This window comes from Coccinella septempunctata, chromosome 1 (assembly GCF_907165205.1).
Source record: "Coccinella septempunctata chromosome 1, icCocSept1.1, whole genome shotgun sequence".
Lineage (NCBI taxonomy): Eukaryota > Metazoa > Arthropoda > Insecta > Coleoptera > Coccinellidae > Coccinella > Coccinella septempunctata.
The window spans coordinates 70,565,480-70,591,151 of NC_058189.1; the positions used below are offsets into that span (position 1 = coordinate 70,565,480).

The 25,672-nt window shown below is 38.8% G+C and overlaps 1 protein-coding gene across 1 annotated transcript in view; it reads left to right on the forward strand.

Annotated features, from left to right (window-relative positions):
• LOC123318664 (heterogeneous nuclear ribonucleoprotein L) overlaps window positions 1-25,672 on the forward strand; it is a 132,266-nt gene that overhangs the window by 43,344 nt on the left and 63,250 nt on the right. Inside the window, exon 5 of the mRNA XM_044905352.1 lies at window positions 10,724-10,784. Coding sequence (XP_044761287.1) covers window positions 10,724-10,784 — 61 coding nt within the window. The remainder of the gene's footprint in view (window positions 1-10,723; window positions 10,785-25,672) is intronic.

Genomic DNA, 25,672 nt, shown 5'->3' on the forward strand with positions numbered 1-25,672 from the left:
TTTGTTGCACCGGCAAGCCGTTATTTTCGGCTTCGGGACTTTCGCATTTTGTTGACAATTTCGCGTCGTTTATTTACAAACGCACGTCGCGTACAGCGTCGTGGCGCTGGATTTTGATCGGCGTTTCCCAGGCGTCGTCGTCGTCATGTATATGAGTGATGAACGGCCTTATGAACGGTTTAATGCGAATTTTCGTGTTGCGTTTCTGGATTATGACGCCCGGAGAAAAGGATAAACAGGAAGGGGCGATTGCGGTTTGTTTGGGTTTACAGGACGTCGGAATTTTCCGCTTACGTATTATTTATCGGCGTTTGTTGATTTGAACGGGAAAATATGAACAGTTTCAATTCATTCGATTAGCGTTTGTTGATAGAGGATCGTGGGAGTGCAAAGGTACGAAGGAAACGTGGCATAAGTGATTTAGAGAATACAAATAAGAGTGCCAGAATTAGAGAGTTGATGAATCAGCCTTATGACAGCACATGTATGTGAAAAGTTAACCAAAAGAGTATTCATCTGAAAAATAGTACCCTAAGTCCATAAGTTCCAAATGCCTACTTTATAGTAGATCTAGCACTTAAAAGTCTTGGGCATATCGAAACTATCAATGGTAGAATTACATGGCAATACTGGGTGCATAAATCAAGAAATATATGCCCCACATACGAAGAGGAAAAATGCTGTTTCACCAGGATAGTTACCTGCGAGACAAGCCAATGAAAACAATTCTTAAATTGAACTGATCAACTCTGAATTGATCCCTCTGTCTAGGGACCACTGGATTTTTGCAAATACGACAAAGATGCTCCAGGGAAATAAATTTGGCATAAATAGGTACCTAGATATAATAAAGAAGCCGAGTTCTCAAACTGATAAGGTCATTTGAAAAAGTTTCTTTTTGAGCTCAAGGAAGGTATGATTTGTTATTGTCAATTTTTTATGTTCAATTTTCGACTGTTTTGCTCGATATAGTCATCGACAAGTGGGCTATGGTATTTAGAAGGTCGATATTCCGGTGCTCGAAGCTAGTGCTTGTCTTCTATTATACGACTTCATGGTTTAATTTCGGATTCGATACAAACTGTTCATGTGAGCGTTCGTAGAATTTGCAACTTGTCGTTAAATCCAGACATAGGTACTGTTGTTTTAGTCAGGAAGTTGGAGAATGTATTGTTTAAATACACCAATAGCTATCCGAAAGTTATACCTTTTTGTTATACAGGGTCTTTATGAACGAATGTTACACCGTATAGTTGGCTTCGAATCATTGTGTGCTGCTCTTTACTGCAGGGGTTTGAACTAAATAAATTTCAATGTTTTTGAACAAGATCTGAAATTAAATTTGATGAAGAGGTTAACAAACTAGCCAGAAAAATAGCATAAACTCATTCTTTTGGTGCGATATCCAGGGAATGGAAAAAACTGAAAGGAAGTCACTCAGTCGGAGTTTTCCCAAAGAGGATCATTCCAAAAAGTTCCTTCGGAAGACGGCATAGAAGCGGAAATAGCTCTGATTGAGAATACAATAGATCTTAAGATCGCAGTGCAATCCCCCTGAAAACGGACACATTCAAGTTGAGTCTTGGTCTCGAACAAGTATTTTAACAGTAGATTCTTGAGGTCAAAAGAAACACTGTTATTTTATAACATTTTTTTCTGATTCGGTCCTGATAAAGAAATAAAGCCATTTTGAGTTTCCATAATGAGCTATGCCACACCTGGAGAAACAAAATTCTCTTCAGAATAACAAGCTTAATCTACGAAACCACACATCTGTGGATCTCTCAAACAGAGTTGCATTTGGCCAAAGTACCCAATTTTCCGAATATCACAGATACTTTTTAAATTTTGAACAACAAATTACTCGAAAATGGCGCATTATACAAGAAAGTATGAAGATTACTTTTATTTTACAAAATTTTCAAATATTAATTAGATAGCGTCCGACTTAATTACAAGAGTTGGGTTCTTTGAATTTTTGGTATTTTTGTGGTACGTTATGGTCATAACGAGAAAACTGGAAAACGTGGGTGATATCTTGTGTTCGAAAAAGATTCATCAAATAAATGAAAAACTACATTCCGAAATTCATTTCATTTGATAAAATCGTTAGTGAGATAGAACTAAACCTAATTTTTTTTATGGTTTTTTCAACAGCCTAAATCTTTCAAACCCAGTCGATTCTGAACAATGGCAAAAGAAAAAAGTGTTTCTTTTGACCTCAAGAATCTGCTGTTGAAATATTTGTACGAGTCAAAGACTAACCCTGTACAGGATGAGCAAAATTCGTTGTCGTCCACCTAGGGGATCTCTCTTGAAAAGTTCTCATAACTTTTTTGTCTCTGAGTTACTGGTCTGGAACTTGAACCTTCTACAGGAAATTCTACGTAGAATCTACTGACGAGCTCAAAATATTTTCTCAGTTCGAAACATCAGGTGAACTCTCGTGTTTTTATATGCGGACAAAAATGTAATGAGAATTTTCGAAATCGCCCAAATCTCAATTTCTGTTTATAACTCAAAGTCTATAACTGATAGGCCGGTCCTGTTCTCAGATTTGGATTACTCTCGAAACAAGAGCTAGAGAATGTGTCATCTGTTTTATTCTAGCTGCTATAGTTCTCGAGATCCCCTCAGTTGACAACGAATTTTGCCCACCCTGTACATATATGAATAGGGAATACTCCCTCTGACGAAAATGATGTATTTTTTATGAAATATCTTTGAAACATCACATTTTGAAATAACCATTTCAACCGTTTCCCAAAAAAAAATATTCTAAGCACTTAAATGAATAATAAAAATGGGTATTCAAAGTTTAAAGCGTTTTGTGAGAATTGTGCAAGCTGGCAACATCTACTGAAATATGCCTTGATGATAAAGGACAACAAATGCATTATCTTGATGAGACAGAGAAAGATGGCTGTCTATGAAGTCTGCGACGAACGAGGAAGGTTGTAAAATTTTATGGGATTTTTATGGCCGGTTGCTGTTGAAGCTCGTCAGTGAGTACGCGCCTGTAGATCAACAGCTGTTATTTTATAAACAAGCTTATCGGACATTGTTCTTTTCATTGTCTTGTATGCGCTGTTGCCAAATCGTAAACTCCGAACAAAGCGATTTAAATTTTAAAACCCCATAGTTGAAGGATGATTTTGAATAGTTTCAGCGGTGAATTTGAAAAAATCAGGAATGAAACTCATAATTATTCAGTTTAAACTTGCATATGCAGTGATAACCCGAATTGAGAAAAATTCCCCATTTTAGATGAGTCTTCATGCAGTTGTGCATAAATTGCATATTTTGACTAATGAAAATGTCATGAATCTGCTGGAATGAGCATCGAAGATCGTGAAATTTTCAGCGGGTGTCACACAGACAACAATCAAATACAATATGTGGGGAATGAAGGAAATTTTGTTAATTAGCGCGATCCAGTTTGTTGCTGAACCGCAAATCAGCTCCAATCAGAGGTAGAACGGAACAGCTCGGCGGCTAAAACGCTTGTCGTGTTTACGATTAACTTGTACAGAGAGAGAGAATCGCTTACACCACCGATCCATCTTTGATCCCTCAGAAAAAGGCGAGGTTCCATCCTCGTCTCTAATAATAACAGACGCCGCGCGTAGAAATCGCAGTTAAATTCCGGAATATAATAATATATCTGCCGATGCCAATCCGGCAATCCAGATACATCAATGGATTTGAATAATTGAATGGATTTGCGCTCGCAATCGCAGTCGGTGCATCAATTTATTCCGTTGTAAATAATCGACGCCGGCGACGCTCGTTACGCCGAAATGAATGGACGTTCGTTCCGACGGGGGATCGGCCGGGACCGCCGGGTTTTATCACAGGTGGACGGTTTTCGACAATTTCGATATTGTGGCGTTTTCTACGTTGGATTCGCATGCCAGCGGAGGGGACCTTTGTATTAGGCAGCTAATGCGATTGCCTATCGAGTTCAGGGTGGAATTTCGAACTAGATTATTGAATGGCATGATATTCACTAACGAGTTTCTCAATACTACACGGTATTATAATAGCTTCTTCCAGTGGTATGGCTGCCGATACATAATGCCATCCTCCCGTACCCTAAAACATATCTCTAGTTAGTACTGACCTCCCCCGATATGGCTTTTCTCCCAGCACACTCTGAGTGCGTTCTATTCCTCCCGGGTTTCCCCACCAGCAGAGATTCTTACTAGCAGTAGAGGTGGACAATGGCAAGTTAGGAAAAGAAGGAACGCCAGTTTACTTCTGTTCTTCCGTGTATTCACACCAACAGAAAATCGTACTAACAGTTGGTGTAGTACACAAATGGTGACAAAAGATGGGTAGAGGTATAGGTAGAGGCCACCTACAAAAAATGTAGTCTTCTAATCAGAATATTCATTTCAGATAGTTTATCGTTTACTACCCTACGGAAAATGAATGTTTCCGATAACAAGTGGAAAAAAGCATCAGTCACTTCTTCATTGACCTCAAATAGTTATTTTTGTATCTAGTGCGCGAAATGCTACTTTGGTGATCGAGAACTGATTTTTTTTAACGAGGCGCAGCCGAGTTAAAAAATAGTCGAGATCACCAAAGTATTTCGCGCATGAGATGCAAACAAAATTTTTTCTACAAACGTCAAAAATATTATTCCAAAATAAGTAACATGCTTAGCTCAATATGAAAAAGAGTATTGAAATTTCAGGATCAAGTGCTATCACCTCTACGACAGTTGCTTGCAAATCAAAAATGGATAGTCTTATCCAACTCCTAAATCTACGATATCACGAGCTGAATCTGAGTTATCTGGTTTAGGAATACCTAATTATTGGTTCGTGCACTGGCTGCACCATTAATGTTAACATTGTGAATAATAAATAAAATTAGATAGTATTAAATTTTCTCACAATTTGAAAGCCTTAATTATTGTTATACATTAATAAATGAATGATTTCTTGGATTTTTGATTGATTGAGGAACATAAAGGTTAAGATATAAAAATTCCATATAGTTTACATGCAGTGTGCGAAGTAAGTATTTCGCACACTACTTCGCGCACGGTGTCGTGGTAACGAAGGAAAATGAAAAAAGGGTCACTTCGCATATTGTTGTCAATGCGCGAACCTTGCCATTTTTTGACGTTTGTAGAAAAATATATATATGAAGCTCTAGTTTCTGAGATACACGTTACAGGTTAAATGGTATATTTTTGTTTTTGTCAATTTGTGTTGATTTCAGAATGATTAACTTCCTCCTTGGACAGCAGAGTGGTTATACAAAATATCCTTGTTTTTTTGTGCCTTTGGGACAGCAGAGCTAAAAATGAGCACTGGGTTAACAAAAATTGGCCTTCAAGAGTGTATTATTCACCCAATTATAATTGGGTGAATAATACACTTCCTTCAAACTGTCGATGTTTCGATCCCGTTTGGGATCTTTTTCAGAACTGTAAGAGTCCTAAGCATGTCTAAAAAAAAAAACTAATTGAAAGCACTATAGATAATAAAGAATAGACCGAAAAACAACGTTGAATGCTAGGACGAGATTTGTTGGATATAGAAATTTCATTACTATACTGAAAAAGATTGATGAAAACCCCATCAATGAACAAATCATTCTCAGCGGCAAAAGTTCTATATATTTCTGGAACCAAAAGTTAGGTTTGTCATTTCAAAAACTACCTCTCAGAAGGTGTAGGGGGAGTCTGGGAGACTTGCTCAGGTAGGAGACTTGAACCACCTCAAATATTTCAATTCAAATTTCGCGCTACCGGTATCGTGAATAGCTTGCGACATACTCGTAACATGGCACAACTAGTGGCGGCTCCATTTTGGCCGCTATCAGAACAGTTCGGGAGTGAGAGGGTTGAACGTGATTTTGTTGTTAGGAAGTAAGGAATTGAATTAATTTTGTTTGTTACACTGTCTGAAAAGTTTAATAGGTGCGTGGTGTTATTCAGTTTTATTGCTTTCATTGATTAATATTGTTTCACAAACGATGAGCCTTTTTGATGATAGTTGTAGAAGATTCAAGAAAACATCTGTTGAATTGACTAAAAGGGGGTGCGGGAGACTTGACCCATGCTATGGTCGGGAGACATAATCAGTGGTCCAAGTTTACCGCACTGAGGTTAGATGATAGTTTGCTTCAAAAAAAGAAAATTGAATAATAGGAATAAATATAAAAAAATATACAAAGGTACAAAAAAGTAAAAGACATCTGGAAAATAAGTGAGAGTGTCTCTGAAATAAAAAATATATATTTTATACGCCGATACATCTGATGGTGAACACCTCGACATGGACAATCTTTGGTCATTGGAAATTGTTTTCTTTCAATGTTTTTCCTGTTGAACAAACTTATGGTCAAGTCTCTCTCGCCCCCTGTTCAACTCTCCCCTGGGTTAGGGAGATATGAGCCAATTTTCGGTTCCTAAAAAAAGAATTGCTTCACCTAAAATGTTCATCTTACCATCACTCTACTATTATCTATTTTTATCTATTTGGGTGAGTTGCTACCATTTACAGATACAACTCAAGTGGCTTCAGAGTGAAAAGGGGTTCAACTCTCCCAGACTCCCCATATGTCTAACTCCTCTATAATGGTGATTTGAAATAGTTACTGATCTCTTCGAACATTTTTATAGAAAATAGTAAATACCGAAAATATGAATTTTTTGGCTTTACTTTGAACTTACTCCGTATCATTGAAATGTATTAAAATTACAGTTCAGAAATTAGCCCTCTCTGGAAATCCGAGCAACTCGAGTAGACATGATCGTTATTTCGGCAGACAACCTAACACGGGTTCCGAATCTTCTTCCGTCGTAAATTATCATTCGGAATATGTCCGGGCGTACAACAGCCGCCGCCGCCGCCGCAGAGATATCTAATAAAGATGAATGTCTGTTCGCGGTACGACCTACTGAATGATTAATCTCGACCGTGTTTCCCCGTCCCCATGACCGAACGTGGACGAGATGGAGAGATCTAACCCGATTAGGCGTCCGTGGGCGTCGAGTCGTCGAATCCTGAATATTCATAAATTCGAATCGGGGCTCCGGAGACGCTCCGTGTGTATGTCAAACGTGGAATCGGATAGGATTCTCGATGACAAGTTTTGATATAACCGCAAGTTGTGGTCGTTCAAGTGAGGCTGTTTCGTGATTTAATTCGACGTTTACGTCCACGACTCGAAATGAACTCCATTGGTCATAATACTACATATCAGATATTAGTCGGGTTTTTCAGACGCATTCGCCATTTTGCAACGATGGTGCAAAATGGTGAATACGCCAATCCGGACTACCACAACATTTTTCTCGTTATGGAATAAGATTTCATCGGAATATGCACTTTTCTCCCAGATATACTGAAAGAAAGGTCGAAATATCGTATTGAAATTGATTTCCAATCCAGGATATCGCTTGCTATGTATAGGGTGAGCAAAATTCGTTGTCTACTGAGGGGATCTAGAGAACTATAGGAGCTAGATGAAAACGGATGACACATTCTCGAACTATTTTTTCATGACTAATCCCAATTTGATAACAGAACCTATAGAGTCATTCGGGGTAACTGAGCGCAGTGGGTAAGTGTGCGCAGTGCGTATTTCTCGACTATGCAATGTATGAAAGAGGGGTTCATTTGGGTGAAGCAAGGGCGCAGAATCGCCATATTAGTTTTTCATAGGAGTGCGCCGTGCCACGTTTCTTTAACTTTTTATTTGCAATCAATCAAATTCACTAGTTTTCTTGTTAATTTTTAGCATCTCTGCACATTCTGCCAGGTCCATGTTCCGAGTTCCTCAGTGTTAAACAATATTTTATTCGATCATGGGCATATTAATCTAAATATATTATATAATAAAAAATTTTAGGTTCTCTTAGCTGCTCAACTCTATAAGAACGTCAATTCAAATTTTGTCTTACTGGGGAAAGTGTGCGCGGGTAAGTGTGCGCATAGATTCATTATATGGGCATTTGTTCAGTGAGGAATAAATTATGACATTGTTGATTTTCTTGGTTGAGACTCGATCAATATTATCCTATTTGTTCGGAAAAATATGAAGAGCCACCAACAGGGGAATGTATCAAGTGTTGTGTTCACAAAGAATTGTGGCAAGAACAATAATGCACCGCTTGTAAAATGGCGCTCCTGTATTGACAATAAACAGCATTTCTCTAATATTGTAACATTTTGATGACATTATTTTGTAATTTGTTTTGATTGTGTGGTTCACTAAACACTGCGTTCACTTACCCCGTGAGGGTGCGCACACTTACCCGCAATACGGGGCATGTGAACGCACTCCGACTTTCTCTATTAAATTCTTTTTTGCGGAAAGAAAACGTTTTTGTTTGTTTACTTTTTGATGTTTTCTTATAGATTAGAAAATTCTCTATCTAATGAATATGTTTTAATTTTCCTAGCTTCAACATTTGGAACAGGGTGTGGCTTGAAAGACAAAAGTGCGCACAGTTGCCCCGAATGACTCTATATTATTCTTAAATAATTATTGAGAAAAATTGAAATTTTGACGATTTCGAAAAGTTCTCAAAACTTTTTTGTCTCTGAAGTAACAGATCTAAACAGTGAATCTTTTATTCGAAGAATCTACTGACAAAAGGTTTTTTTCCTATGCAAAAATAACAAATTCAATGAAAGTTTGCAGTTCGCCTAATGATTCGTGAAAAATATTTTGAGCTCGTCAGTGTATTCTATGTATTTCTATGTGAAAGGTTCAAGTTCCAGATCTGTAATTTCAAAGACAAAAAGTTATGAGAACTTTTCGAAATCGTCAAAATCTCATTTTTTGCTAATAACTCAAATACCAAGAATCGTATGAGGCTACGGTTTTCACTATTCTTTGTTTTTTTTTTTGAAGAATCTGGAATGTGTCAGCCCCTTAGTAGACAACGAATTTTGCCCACCCTGTACAGGGTAGGCAAAATTCGTTATCTACTGAAGGGATCTCGAAAACTATAGCAGATAGAAGAAAACGGATGATACATTCTCGAGCTCTCTTTTCCTTACTATTCCAAATCTGAAATCAGATCCAGCCTAACGGTCATAGATTTTGAGTTATGAACGAAAATTGAGAAATTGTCATTTTCAATGAAGCTGAATAACTCGCTTATTTGAGCTCGTATTCGAAATCCGTTGTTACATTCTACAGGCATTTTTTTATGATGAATTCGAATATGATATTAGTAAATTTTTGGAGACAGCCATTTTCGAGGTACGACAAGGATTTCTGATTTTTCAAATGTAAACTATAGTTGGAAGTTGTATCATCTTACTGCAATTTTTTTGCTCTTTTCAAAAATATGTCGCTATTCACATGAATGTTACACGAGAAAAAAATTCAATACTTTTTCCTACTTTTCAATTTTCTGTTGAATAATAAGTAGGCTGGCTTACCATATCAACCGTCGAATATGCATTATCTTTTGTGAACCTGAGCCTCTATGATTAGAATCACGGATTGCTGAATGAATATTTCGATGATTAATTTGCCATCGTTTGTTCTCGCGCATGTTTGGCATGCTTATCCTACGATGGTTCACAATTCGAATACTACAGTTGACAGAAGTACCCATTTTTCATCATCTAACTTTTGTAATAATTATAATTATAGATAGCTATCGTATTTTATTTATATTACTGACTCTTTAAGTTTCTTTCATGAATAGAAAAACGATATTTGAATAAATTTTTTTCTCCAATAATTACTCTCTTTTAAAGGATATCGATATCGATATATAAAAGAAATAATTATTCCACATTCGGTGATTCCTATCACAGACGGTTGAGTTCACATAGGATTATGTGGAGTTCACGAACCATAATGCATTTTCAACGGTCGCTATGGTCACGCCAGCCTACTAAAAATTCAACAGTGAATCGAAAAGCAAGAAAATGTATTGAATTTTTTCTCTTATGTTATTTTCATGTGAATAGCGACTTATGATACATTTTTGAAATCAGCAGAATGAAAGAACTTTCAACTATAGCTTACATTTCAAAAATCTGAAATTCCTGTCGTATATTGAAAATGACGGGATCAAAAAATAATATCATTTTCGAATTCCTCATAAAAAAGTGCCTGTAGAATGTAACAACGGATTTCGAATACGAGTTCAAATAAGCGAGTTATTCAGCTTCATTGAAAATGACAATTTCTCAATTTTCGTTCATAACACAAAATCTATGAACGTTAGGCTATATCTGTTTTCAGTTTTGGATCAGTCAAGAAAAAAGAACTAGAGAATGTGTCATCCGTTTTCTTCTAGCTGCTATAGTTCTCTAGATCCCTTCAGTAGACAACGAATTTTGCCCACCCTTTGCAGAGGTGACCAAATGCAAACTTTTCTTTAGATCCACAGATGTGCAGTGTCACAGATTGAGCTATGGGCTGGCACAGCTCATTATTAAGACCTTAAAAGACTTTAAAATCGGTAAAATTTTATAGCAAAAAAGTTATTTATTTTACATCAAAAATCTACTGTTGAACTCTCCTTGTATTCGCATGGTAAATTCATTTTACGATATTCATTCTGTGTGTTCTTTCAATGTGCGAAACCCCCCATAATATCTCTTCAATATTCCATTTCAGAAACCTATTTTCTTCTTAACTATCGTTACAGTCATATTCAAATCCCCTTTTTAAATGTTTTCAAATATGATAAATGGGATCCTTAGATGATACTTGTCTTCTTTTGCAGCCAGAAAAACTCAATGTTCACAAAAACGACTCAGAAAGCTGGGATTACACAACCACCTTACGTGAGTATACATTTTTCAATTTATTTTCTTTCAAAAGACTTCTATTATGAGAACTAAACATCATACATATGAAATAATAAGAATCGCTGATAACTCTCACAGAATTATGACGATAATGACGAAAACAACTGATACATGCAAGAAAAACCCGACTCGTACCCAATTTCAAACTTTTCATTCACTTTTTATCAGATGAGATCAAGACTTCACCTTCGACATACAAAAAAATTCATCACCAATCGAAACTTCGCAGAGAACGAACGAATTCTTCACTCGGCTTGGCTTGGATGTGACGGCGAAAGCTTATCGAACGACTAGGGTGAAATTGAAAAAGTCAAGAACCGATATCTAACCAGAACTCACTTCAGAATATCGTCCGATACACTCTACGATAATAATTCATCCCATTCCAATCGTGGCGCGAGACAAAATTCCCCAGATCGAACAATTCAACTTTCCCCATATAGACATTCCGTAGTGTGCCAAGTTCTCGAGTCTGGCAACTTTTTCCGTACAATAACTTCGTATGTCGACTCGATCCATTGTCGATACCCATTGCCTAAACTGTAGAGAACGTCAGTCGGATTGAAATATCGTCCGATTTTTTTCTTTTCGACTCGACAAAATCGAGAATGATGGAACGATTCTGGAGTTTCGTTACTTTTCCTGTCAGTTTTACGGGTATCTTTTCCGAAACATCGGATCGCCTGCGAATGCAGTCCCCGAAGACGCTGTTCAATTATTCCGGGAAATAGAGGAATTGGGAGTAAACGGAAAAAGGAAAAAATGGAGATTTTTCGCGCGCTTGTTCATCGTTTCAAATTTATCTTCGAGTCCGACTAAAGCAGAAAACACAAGAATTTTTTTCCAAGTTTTATATTATATTTTTGTTAGAGTGAATACGTCATTTCTTTGTGATTTTATTTTTTTAACCCACTACAGAGTAGTCGTTTACTATCAAATCTTTTACGGAAGCGAAAGCTGGACGTTCTACAAGCGACATAGAGCTTGAACAAACCCAACGTCATCTCAGACAAATAATGCACATCAGACGGTTCCACAAAGTTTCAAATGCAGAAGTCTTGCAGCGCGCGAGTTGTATAACAATTGAGACTAAAGTAAGGAGGGCCCGACCTGGATGGAGCCACATTCTGAGGATGCTAGACACAAGACTCCCCAAAATAGCTCTGTATGGCGAATTCACAGAAGGAGCTCGGAAACCAGGAGGTATCCTTAATACATTGTATCAATCCATAAAATAAGTTAATGCCAAACAACTGTGAACAACTAGCGTTAGACAGGCCACAGTGGAGGTCTTTGTTCCACAGTTATAATGGAGACTCGTGAAGAATACAGCGGCGGCCAGATCTGGTTGGTGACTATCCATGCCCGGAGTGTGGAAGGATCTGTAGGTCACGGTTGGGTCTCTTCAGTCAAGCCGGCCACAGACATCGGAATTTTTCATCGGTTTGTACTGCATCGGTTCGATCTGACGGTTCGAACCGCCGAACTGTTTTGCCCACACACTTCAGTAAATCCTATCAGTTATTTCTCGAATTTGAACGTCATGAAGAGGAAACATCTTATAGCAGTGGCGGCCGCTGTTAATTTGCTCAATGCCGGCTATGCATAGGACTCGACTTTTACTACGCTAATGAAAGATAACCGTCGGTTCTAACCGAAATCCCCACACACTGTCGGTTCGGACCGATGGCCGATGGACCGACGGAACAAAAATCAAGCGCCGACAGATTTTTGGACCGACGGATCGACCCGACGGTTTTTCCCCACACACATCGGATTTTCGTGGTTTTGGACCGACGGTTCGAACTGCGGCAGTACGAACCGATGAAAAATTCCGATGTCTGTGGCCGGCATCACAGGAGGGCACACAGTCGCAAGTAGCCCTAAGAAATTATAAGTTTGATCGCACCGATAGTTTTGTTTTTCAGTCTTCTTGTAGATTTATTCTCTGTAACGGGATACAGCAATGAAAATGCTGCTGAAAATGCTCCCACTTTCATCTCCATCATTTTCAAAAATGAATCTTCAGATTCGATCAGGATTTTTTTCCTACTTCAACACTGACAAGGAATAATGAAAGTTGGAATATTTCGAAGTCTTCGAGAAGAACGAACTAGCGATTCTTGCTATTTTCGTTTATATTGAAACCGACTGAACCAACGATACTCTGTCAGAGTAAAATATAGGGATTTTTTTTTTTTTAGTCGAGTGGCCATCAAGGAGATTCTTTTGTCTCTAGTATTAGAAACGTCACTCGACTTTTTTTCTTATTTCGGACGTATCGAGCTCCCGCATCCCTGAACTTTCGGTACAAGGGATCGTAATTAGATTGCTTCGGTTCCTTGTGTACGTTTGGAGGCGATCTTCCGCCTCCTGCTCCTTGATATAATTGAATTTGGTCGGGTGGGAGGCTGGGATGGCGCGAGACGTTATTCTGAATATCCATCCGGCTGAATTTTATCTCGCGGGGAATTTTATTCGATTCGGTTGATGAAGAAGTTGATTGTTTGAGTCCCTTAGCCACTTTTCATGTTATTCCTCGTGACGTGGAATCTCTGTATATTTAGTAGCAGAATATCTCGTTTTAGATCAGGGATGATATCGTTCGAAAAATTGAAAATTTTTTATTTTACCCGCGCTCTACCAACTAAATTATTAAAATTGATTATTAAATTAAATTATTCATTTAGCTTTATGAACCCGGTCATTTTACTAGCTGATTCGAGGTCGTAGATCACGAATATGCAATCAGATTTTTTGTAGGATCAGTATTTTGGGGAATAAATCACTTTCAGTGGAAAATTTCGAGAAAATTGGTCAATTTTGAGGAGCTGGAGCAGCCAGAAAAAAGGCAGTGGACATTGGCTGATTTTTTCAGTGTTAGATTGGTACTTTGCGAATAAAAAAAACCACATTTCATTCATCTACCGGGAACATTTCAGATTTTATGAATTTTTTCACGAAGGTCTAAAATTTCGAATTTACCATCGACCATAACTTAAAAAATAAATTTTTTAAAGAATATCTGTTTGCATATTCGTGTTCTACGCCTTCAAATTAGTATATAGTCTAAATTTGGTTTCGATCGGTGACCAAAAATATTTTTCAAAAAATCGAAATTTTTCCATGATATGTATGGAAAATTTGAAAAATTTTCGATCCCTCCGATTTCCACCAAAATTGAATTATTTACTGAATCGAGGGCGTAGATTACGAATTTATAAACAGAATTCTGCTGAAAGGATTAGTTTTCAAGTTATCGTCGATGGAAATACGGAAATTATGGACCTTCGCGGAAAAAATCATAAAATATGAACTGCTCTCGGTAGATCAATGAAAATTGATTTTTTCTATTCGCAAAGAACCAACGTATCACCAAAAAAATCATATTATGTCCAGTGTCTTTTTTCTGGGTGGTACAGCTTCTCAAAGTTGTCCAATTTTTCGGAATTTTCCACTAAAAGTGATTTTTCTCCCAAAATACCGATCCTAAGAAAAATCTAATTGCATAGTCGTAATCTAGGACCTCGAGTTAGTTGAAAAAACGACCCGGATGGATATCGTTCGAAAAATAAAGAAAATTTCCGGTCTAGAAGAATGTTTTTGCTACCCGCGCTCGTTTATCGTATTTTACCCGCGCACTACCAACGAAAAAAAAATTTAGCTATATCGACCCGAGTATTCATTAAATCGAGGGCGTAGATTACGAATATGCAAACAGAATTTTGCTGAGAGGATTAATTCTAATGTTATGGTCGATGGAAAATCGGAAATTCTGGACCTTCGCGGAAAAAATTTATAAAATCTGAACTTTTCGCGGTAGCTGAATGAAAATTGGTTTTTTTATTCGCAAAGGACTAATCTATCCCCAAAAAAACAGCTTATGTTCAGTGCCTTTTTTCTGGCTGCTACAGTTCTTCAAAGTTGACCAATTTTTTCTAAATTTTCCACCAAAGGTGGTTTGATTCCCAAAATACTGATCCTACAAAAAACCTAATTGCATATTCGTGATTTAAGACCTTGAATTAGTCAGTGAAATAACCGGGGTCGATATAGCTATAAACCTTGAAGGAGGCTTCCCTTCAACACAAAATGAAAATTCTTGAAACATTCGATTGTTCGATTTGAACTTAGTTAAAACTACGATTACTTCGATCCAGTTTAAAAGACCCCTTCATCTTGCTTCAGTTAACGCAGAAATTACCAAAATAACAGTTCAGGACTGCCTCGTGGCGTACGTGGGCACGCTAAACCCTTATGAGAACCGTCATATGTGACCAAGAGGCTCATCGGCGTTGCTGGTCTTCTGTTTGCGCGCCCGAATAGGATGCCCTTTCGTTCATGCCGCTCCCCATAGCCCGGAAATTATCCCCGAATATCTGATTCAATTCCCGTATCATCGTTTCCCGTTTCCCCGCACATCCCTCATCATCAGAGTTCGGCATGATTAAACCGCCAGTCTTCCGGGCGCGTCTTCCGTTTGTCGGCCGTAATATCCTACCGAAACGAGCACTTGTAGAGGGCCGATAACATCCGCGAGTTGATGACTCCTCATCATCCGCCGACATCCGATACCGTTTTCTGGTGGGAAGATGCGAGAAACGTTCCGGGAAATTCGACGACGAAGACGTTCTGCCCGCTTATCTCTCTAGTCTGGGATGTCTGCGTTATTAGGCTCTGCTCTCCCATGTCGGCGAAACGTTCGGTTAACGCCTACTTCTTGTCGCCGTGGGGGATCCGTAGGGGTCATTAGGGTGATTCCGGGTCTTTTCCCGTGTCTACGTGCGATTTTCATGCCGGTGGTGGGTTGACGGGTTGGGAGCGGGCGTTTTACGACGACGGTTCGTTCGGGGAACACTCTGGGTGTGTTTGTTCTGTAACAAGCGCACCAAAACTACCCCTATGGGTATCTTCGAATTGACGCATTGTTTGATCCAACCTTTTTTCGATGTGGGGTGTTTTACGACTCTGTCGGACACGCCCGGAGGTTTTCTACACAGTGGGCCATTAAAATTGAAACAGTGGCTCTTTAGATTCAAGTGGGTCATCTTTTTTCCATTCATAATTGCTGAATCTCGTTACCGAGAATAAATCTACGAAAAGACTCTAAAACAAAACTATCGGTGCGATTAAACATATAATTTCTTAGGGCTACTTGCGACTGTATGCCCTCCTGTGACTGAAGAGACCCAACCGTGACCTACAGATCCTTCCACAGTCCGGGCATGGACAGTCACCAACCAGATCTGGCCGACGCTGTATTCTTCTCGAGTCTCCATTAAAACTGTAGACCAAAAACCTCCACTGTGATCTGTCTTACGCTAGTTGTTCCCAGTTATGATTGCCAACAACTGATTTTAGGTATTGATACAGTATATCCTTAAACCGCTTATACTGGCCTTCTGGATTCCGAGCTCCCTCTGTGAATTCGTCATACAGAGCTATTTTCGGGAGTCTTGTGTCTTGCATCCTCAGAATGTGGCCGCTCCAACTGAGTCGGGCCTTCGTTACTTGAGTCTCAATTGTTCTACAACTCGCGCGTTGCAAGACCTCTGCATTCGAAACTCTGTGGAACCATCTGATGTGCATTATCTGTCTCAGATGACTTTGTTGCGTTTGTTCAAGCTGTTTAATATGTCTCCTGTAGGGTGTCTAGCTTTCGCTTTCGTAAAGAAGAGTTGGGAGGACCCCGACTTTGTAAACAGCTGTCTTGGTCTTCAGATTGGGGTCGTGATTTTGAAACACTCTGTCCTTTAGCTTCCAGAATGCCAGTGTTGCTGAATCTTCTAACATCAAATTCAAAACCGTTTGGCTTCAAGCCTTAGTTTTACAACCCTAACTCCCTTATTTAAAGATGGGGAAAGGGATACCTCATTTGAAAGGTTTTTCTATTCTTAATTGGATAATAATATTACTTTTGAGTCTATCATGATTTTCCTGACAGATATACACGTGTCGTAAGTTAACATTGTAAAAGTTCCGAAAAGGATGGGGTCATTTTAAAATTCTTCTAGATGAAACGGTTGTACTGAGGTCGAGGAAATGAGATGCTCTCTTGGATTTATATATCACATTTAGATCTACGATAATTTTCCTGGAAGATACACGATTCGAAAGTTGGGTTCAGTTAAATCTTCCTCATGACCGAACGGTTGTTCCTAGATAAATGCAATTCGCGGATTTATTACTAGAAGAGTTGCTCTTTCAGAATATGTATTACGTTCAGATCTAGGATAATTTTGCTGGAAGATAGTCGACTCGAAAGATGACCTTCGAAAAGTTCCCAAAAAGTTGAGTTCAATTAAAACTTCCTCAAGAACGGTTGTGCTGAAATGAATGAAATTTTCAGATTTATTACTAGAACAGTTGCTCTCTCAGAATATGTATCACGTTTAGATCTGCCATAATTTTTCCATGAGATAATCGACTCGAAAGATGACCTTCGAAAAATTCCCAAAAAGTTGGGTTCAGTTGAAACTTTCTCAAGATCGATCGGTTGCGCTGGGGTACATGAAATGTCGAGATTTATCACTAGGAAGGTTGCTCTTTCAAAGTATGTATCACGTTCAAATCTGCCATGGTTTTTCCGCTAAATACAACCTAACTGTTGAATAATGGAAAAATAAAAAATTTGATTTTCTGGTAAACAGTGTTGGATATACGGAAGTTTGGTGAGCAAATATAGGCTTGCTGAATCTATTGCTAGCATTTTTCAAAAATTACAAATTTCAATCCTGGTATATTCTTCCACTCCAGCACCAAAACTCGATTTCGAAAATCTCGATTTTTTCGTCAAGACCGAACGATTTCACCGAGCTTGATGGAATTTCGAGATTTATTACAAGAAGAGTTGCTCATTTAGAATATGTATCACATACGATACGATAACTTTTTTGGCATATACGCGCGTCCAAAGTTGACCTTCAAAAATTTCCCAGAAGGATGGGGTCATATATAACAATCAGAGGCGTTTGTTGTCAATCTAGAATGAAAAATAGTTTTCGAGCATTTTCATTGAATTCGTTTCTGTCATTTACGAGAATTTGGAAATAACATATAGAGGGCTTTACAGAGTTTTTTTCGATGCTAGACAGATTGCTAGCCCAACACATTAGGATGTCCTTGCTACTTTTCGAACACTATAGGAATATCGTCATTTTAAGAAGTATGAAGAAGTTACCTTCCAGAAAAACACTACTCGAAAATCCTCCATACCTTCAATCCTCACACCTACTTATATATGTATGACAGATAACACTTCATTCCTCCAGCTTCCATCGTCGTACGTGAAAGAATAAAAAACAACATTCCTCCCGGATTACCAGGAGGAATCTCGAGCATATGTAAATGTTCCCAACGTTATCCTCTCCCTACTAGAATATACGGGTCGTTTCTTATTTTCTCCTTTCGCAAGTTTCGTCCCGAATATCGACACGCGTAAAAGGTTTCCCCCCCCCCCCGCCCGCCTCGTGCATTCTTCCCGGTCGATCTCTAGACGTCAGGAAAATGAAAATATCGAATGAAGACGCGAATATAAAAGAGGTACACCCTTTGTGGAGGTCGATGTTTATGCTTGTCAGACGCGAGAAGCCAGCTGCGAGAATTCTTTTTTAATTCGGATAATTCTGAGGCCTTCGGCTGAGGCGTCTCGTGAATATTGGAAATATTTCGGATGCTTTGATGTTTTGAGTGAAGTTGTCTAGAGGGAATTTTCCAATATGTAACCCGGGTTTGGCATTGAAAGGAGTCCTATGTCGAAGTCATCTTATTGTAAATCAATCAACACTTCATTTCCATTTAAAAAACTGTGTATTTGGAATAGGTTCATATGCTGCCAATTAAACGTCAATATTTCGACTCATAATTTGTCCGTATTGATCAATGTATTAGAAAAGCCACCTGGACAATATCTCATATGAATGAATCTCTGAAAATAACACGAACATGGCCAAGCTTTGTGTTGATGAAACATCATGCGGAAACTGTTCACCAAGTTTTGATGAAATTCTAGCGGTTATATCTCTTCATGAGACTCATAAACTGCCATATATTCCATATATCTCGCATTACAGTTGAAGGAAAATTAATTTCACAACACGTGATTTCTATTGATGTGGTTGCCAAATGGTGCATGCACATGCGATAACAATTTCCTTCGCTCTGGGATTATTACCGTGAATAAAATTTAGACGAAATCGATCGCCAATAGATTAAAATGGTTATAGTTTAGTGTGTTTTCCTTCCTTGTAAAGGATGATCACACTAATGGAGGAGTTCACAACTAAATATTTGGTCTATTCGTCGTGGTGTGACGTTTGATTCTCTAGTTTTGGGACACTCTGTATAATGCGTCGTTTTCGAGTAATTTGATCTTCAGAAAATGCAGAAATGTTTAAAGGATCCACAGATGTGTAGTGTCACAGATTCGGCTAGTTATTTTGAAGGTAATTTTATTTATCCAGGGGTAGCACAGCTCATTATGAAAACTGAAAAGGGCTATATCTTTTTATCAGGGCCGAATCGGAAAGATTGGTATGGAAAAAAACGGTTTCTTTTCACCTCAAGAATCTACTGTTAACATATTTGTACGAGTCAAAGATCCAGCCTGTATATTTGATAGTGAAATTTGCATTTGTGAAAACTATTGAGTCCTAAGTTTCAACATAATACGAACATTTAATGTTACTGCCAACGTTTAGCTCAGTTTCGCCACTCGCTTCATTAGTTTCACGTCTCATTTTCGTCTTTATTCTCGAGTATATAGGCCGCTTTTCCGGATTCCGCGGAATTAGGCGACTGTAAAAGTGGGGTATACCGACGAAATTGCCGGCTCAAACCGACTTGAGCGGCATGATTTGCTCGCTTTTTCGGGTATGAGGCCGGATACGCGGTCTCATGTTCCGTAAGAGGTCGGTCGAGGCTTTCTGGCTGTGACTGGAAACTTTATTAGACGCTGCAGTCGCGTACAACCTAATCTTGTTTGGCGTGGAGCGGCGGTTCCTTCTGACGAGTTGAGAACGTGGGATGAATGGACGAGACCGCCCTAGTTCGTGGATGATGTAGGACGGCGAGAAGGGAGATTTTTATATTATCCTTGTGAGTCTGCTTCTCGTGTTGCGGTCACGTGTCAGTAGATACATACAGGACAATGTAGCTGAAGTAGTAACAAGGAGATTTCAGGTTTTTCAATCAGTTTCTTCTATTCAGCTCAAATTTTATAGTTGAGGGCGACAATTTACTAGGATATATTGAAAACTTCTTAGCCTCCTATAGAACCAAACAAAGTTTCAATGTCGAAATATTTTATTACTCAACATATTCTCCTCTTAATTGGATACATTCATTACAGCGAACCTGCAACGTCTATAGACTTTTCAAAAAACAAGGTTTCTTCTTGCACTGCAAACCAGACCTCCAAAGCTTTTATTACCTCCTCGTTGAAAGAAAATTTACGACCTTTTAAACTTTTTTCAGTTGAGGAAAGAGATGATAATCGGATGGAGCCAAATCTGGTGAATAAGGGGGGTATTCCAGTAATACAAACCATAAATCGCGAAGTTTTTGCATGGCAACATGAGATTTGTGTGCTGGGACGTTGTCCTGCAAGAACAAAACACCTTTGGATAGCTTTCCGCGTCTTTTCTCTTAAATTTTTTTTCCGTAGATTGGTTAGTAATGTCGAATACTAATCCTCGGTTATTGTTCTACCCCTTATCCAAAAAATCAATCATGATTACTCCATGGCAAACCCAAAAAACTGAAGCAAGAACTTTTGCCGCAGATTTTTGGACACGAAACTTCTTAGGTCTTGGAGAACCAGAGTGTCGCCATTACATAGATTGTTGCTTTGTTTCTTGATCGTAGAAATGTTACCAAGTCTCATCCCTAGTAACAATTCGGTTTAAGAAGTCTACATCGTTTTCAAATCGAGCACAGATCGAACGCGATGCTTCTACCCTTGCACGCTTTTGGTCAACATTCAAACATTTGGGGATCCATTTTGCAGCAATTTTTCTCATGTCCGAATTGACGTGAACTATATGATGAAAGCGTTCGCATGAAATATTCCGTGCTTCAGATATCCATTTTAGCCCAATTCGACGGTCTGATAAAATCATGTCATGAACTGCATCGATATTTTCGGGGACTGATACAGAAACTGACCTTCCCGATCGGTCATCATCTTCAATGGAAAATTTACCTCTTTTGAAGCTTGCAGTCCAATTTTTCACGGTCGCATACGAAGAACATTGACCACCAAGGGTAGTAAGCATATCTTCGTGAATCTGCTAACCTCTTTCCCCTTTTAAATACAGGTACTCGATGATGGTTCGATACTCACATACATCACACTGACACCTCTAATGAGTAATTGTTAGTGGCTGTGGTAATGCAGCAATATTTTTTTATGCATGGAACTGTTCTAGGCTAACTAGATATCAATACATCCTCGTATCTCAATCTGATATGCTCGGGTATGTACAATGGTCTGTCAGGCTGTCCTAAACAATTCCCCTTATATTCAGGTGTAATTTTTGGTACAGATACTCTACACTCTACGGGTCCAAGGTCTCTTCACTTATAATAATCTGATACACTCAAACATATCTCGATTTAGCGTGCCTAAATAGAACTGTGAATTTTGGTTTTTCGAAGAACACGAATATGTGAATACATCATTTCTTTGTAATCTGATTATTTCAATTCAAATTCAGGAAGAAGCTGTGCATTTCTGAAGACAAAACACGAATTAATTCAATATCCTAAACTTTCGAAAAGCAGTTTGTGCATGTACTTCCATAGGTCGGGCTAAATTGGAACGTCAATCATCCCTAACGCTGTCGAAATCAACCCCGTTTCGTATATTCGAACATGGCACGATTTTAACTCGCGCTTACCCACAGGCCTACCAACCTTTCCGCGTAACGCGCGGGATTAGCGTTACACGTAAACCTACATATCTATTTAATTAGCCGGCCTGTTTCCCGGATTGATCGGACCGTTCGGAAAAAGCTGCAGCGTCGGAGGGACCGCGGTCGCCATTCGTCCCGGAAATTGCCCCGCGTCCCCTTTATCGGGCACAATAAGGGAGATAACGATCGCAGGAACGGCTCAGGTGCCCGTTCGTACCGATCGTAAACGCTCGCCGAATTGGACCCCGTGATTGGTTATGATACTTTATCGCGCAAAGTTCGGGTATTATTAACTCCGGTCAATGGATATCCCGTTTTCGATCAATCGCCCATGTATCAACTCTGTTCCGGGGATTATTGCGGAGCGATCGTAAAACTTGGGGATGTCCGCCAAAGTTGCCATCTATCATTAGTTGGGTTTGTAGTGGCCATTTCTATTATATGAAGTGCGGGACATCTAGACGGATGTTTCAAACGACTTTTTCTTCACTGTAAAATGAGAAGCGGAAACTTGAATCCTACGAAATACGTCCTGGATTCTGCAAGTGCATGTCAAACTCACTTTCCGAAGAGGTTTATGTCAATAGATATTCTTATATATGCTGGTGTGCTCTGGGCCTTGACACTCGTCCTACACACCTTGTGATTCACATTTTGTTTTGCTGTACATAAAAAAAAAACGTCATCCACTGCTCTGCAGAATCATCGAGCAATGGTGCTGGTCAGTGAAGCTAAATATCAACCCAACCAAGACCACACTTATGTAATTTACACAGGAAACCTCTCTGATGACATATGAGTGCTGTAATACCATAAGGCAACTGGTCAGAGGCAATAAACTGACTCCACTATGGGTACCAGGGCACTGTGGTGAAAACACCGATGTACTTGCAAAAACAGCGTCAAGGTTAACGCCTGCTGGACCTGAGTCTTTCTGTACGCTTGGAAAAGAACATTATTAGGCAGCAGTCCAACAATGGGACTTGAATAACAGAATAAACAGAATAATCCTCAAAATCAAAGAAATTCGTGATATTTTCAATTACCTACACCAGAAAGCTGCTAAGGCTGTCACGAACTGATCTTCGTATGATGGTGGGACTGCTGACAGTACAAATATTATTTGTACCTTATGGGATAGTAAGCAGATGAGATTTTCAGGCTCTGTGGATCAGGAGCAGAAACAGCTGAACATATGGTATGTGAATATTCAGAGTTGCTGGCCTGAGAACCATTCATATGGAGAAACCGGTCCTGGATACTCACGAGATAACGACCAAGAGTTCATATGAATATGTGGGGTAGATCACAAAACATCTACATGGTCGCAGTTCCCATTGAAAAATTCTTAGCCTACTATAGAACCAAACAAAATTTCAATGTCAATCAGAAAATCAGAGTGTCACCATTCCATCGATTGTTGCTTTGTTTCTGGATCATATAAATGTACCCAAGTCTCATCCATAGTAACAATTCTGTTTAAGAAGTCTACATCGTTTTCAAATCGGGCACAGATCGAACGCGATGCTTCTACCCTTACTCGCTTTTGGTCAATATTCAAACATTTGGGGATCCATTTTGCAGCAATTTTTCTCATGTCCAAATTGACGTGAACTATATGATGAAGTTCGTATGAAATATTCAGTGCTTCAGATATCCGTTTTAGCCCAATTCGACGGTATGATAAAATCATGTCATGAGCTGCATCGATATTTTCAGGGACTGACACAGAAACAGGCCATCCCGATCGGTCATCATCTTCAATGGAAAATTTACCTCTTTCGAAGCTTGCAGTCCAATTTTTCTCAGCCGCATACGAAGGACATTGATCACCAAGGGTATTAAGCATATCTTCGTGAATCTGCTTACCTCTTAACCCTTTTAAATACAGATACTTGATGATGGCTCGATACTCAAATTTTTCGATTTTCACAATTTCGGTGGACATCTTCTTTCTTTTAATTTATTGCGTAACTCTGGTTTACTTTTTTGGCCTCAAACTTCACACTGACACTTCTAATGAGTTATTGTTCGTTGCTATAGTAACGCAATATTTTTTTATGCATGGAACTGGTCTAGGCTAACTAGATATCAATAAATCCTCGTACCTAATCCATTATTTCGACCAAATTTCGCTTCACGCGCATAATCTGAGCTCAGAAATTCAATCATTACGCTCGAAACATCCTGATTGTTATATCCCCCAAAATGTTCGTTGACAACCGAACCCTCTTTACCCAGACGTGTCGTATATTTTCATGCTTTCCTTTTCCACGCCTGCAACCAAACGAGAGCCTGCTTTTTCCGACGTTTTTTTCGCTTTATTACACGGTTCGGTTTTATCTGTGTCGCCCCGATAACCCCACGCTAAAGCTGCTTTTCCCCGTTTCAATTCTAGATACGAACGATGGAACCGTCGTTTTTTTATTTTTTGGAACGGTCTATCGCAACCCGCATGCGACGTTTTATTCGGGGGTTTGTCGAACGTCAAACTGTTTTATTCGCGATATTTATTGTTTATATTGGCGTCGTTGGTTGGGGGTTATCCTACACTTTGACAAAGTTCAACCAGTTCATGTTGAAGAGGGTAATATTGGGCAACGTGAATGATTTTTGAAACATTCCGTGTCTTTGTCACCACCGCCAATTGCTACCCTACGAAAAATTGATGTTTTCGACGTCAATGTCCTGGAAATTTCGGAGAAACAAGTGGAATTGGTCCATTTCGATAAAATTTCTTTGGCTGTTATTAATGTTTCATTGAGGAACCTGATTTTGGTTGTTTTAGAGAGGTTAAACATCAGTTTTCTATATCCAGTTCATAAGGCTTTGAATTGTATATAGAGCCTTATTTTTTACTGTGATGAATATGTTACATTACGTCTTAACTTGATAACATTTTAGGGAGGTTTGAGTTTTCTGTTTAAATTGGAAGAAAAGTGTAGCTGAGATACATTGAATGCTTGCAGAAGTTTACGGGAACAATGCTCCAACAGGATAAATCATACAGTGTGACCATTTGAAAACTTGCAAGTCCAATTATGTCACGACAAGGATTACAGAGAAAATGTCGAAACAGGTCAATTTCTATTCGTAGGGGGACATATTTTGAGCAGAATTGTAAGCCAAAATCTCCTCAACCCTAGGTGTAAGAGCTATCACTCCTAAATTCTCAATAGGGAATAGGGGGTGAGCAATACCTCAATTGAAAGATTGACTTGACCCTCTACATGAATCTCTTCACAAACCTTTTAGGGCTTTCACTCCCAATCTCTGAAACAAAATCAATTAAAAATGAAATCAACGATTTGCTCCTGCGTGAATTCTTGCACTAATTTGTCAGGAGCAAATTAACTAGAAAAAATTGTTGCCTGATAATGAACTCAAAATAAATAACGTTGAAACTATAATTCTTCGTAACGTTTCGGAGTCTATATCAGACTCCTTCATCAGACGAAAAAATCTACTTTTGAAAATCTTCTGGAATTGTCGCAAGAATTCACGCAGGAGCAAATCGTTGATTTCATTTTTAATTGATTTTGTTTCAGAGATTGGGAGTGAAAGCCCTAAAAGGTTTGTGAAGAGATGCAAAATCCTCCCAAAATAAATTTCAATCGATACCTCTACATGAATACTATGGTTTGCAAATTTTTATTGATTCCTTGAAGTAGTTACAGGGTCTGACAATTTGAAAACTTGCCAATTATGTCTCGACAAGGATGTTTTCGGAGAAAATGCCGGAACAGGTCAATTTTTATTCGGAGAGGGGCATGTTTCTAACAGAATTGTAAGCCAAAATCTCCTCAATCTTAGGTGTATTGGTTGTCATTCCTGAATTTTTAATAGAGAATAGAGGGTGAGTTATACCTCAATTGGAGGACAACAGTATTATGTAGAGGCACATATTGTCTTCCAATTGAGGTTTAGCTCACCCTCTATTCCCTATGAAGA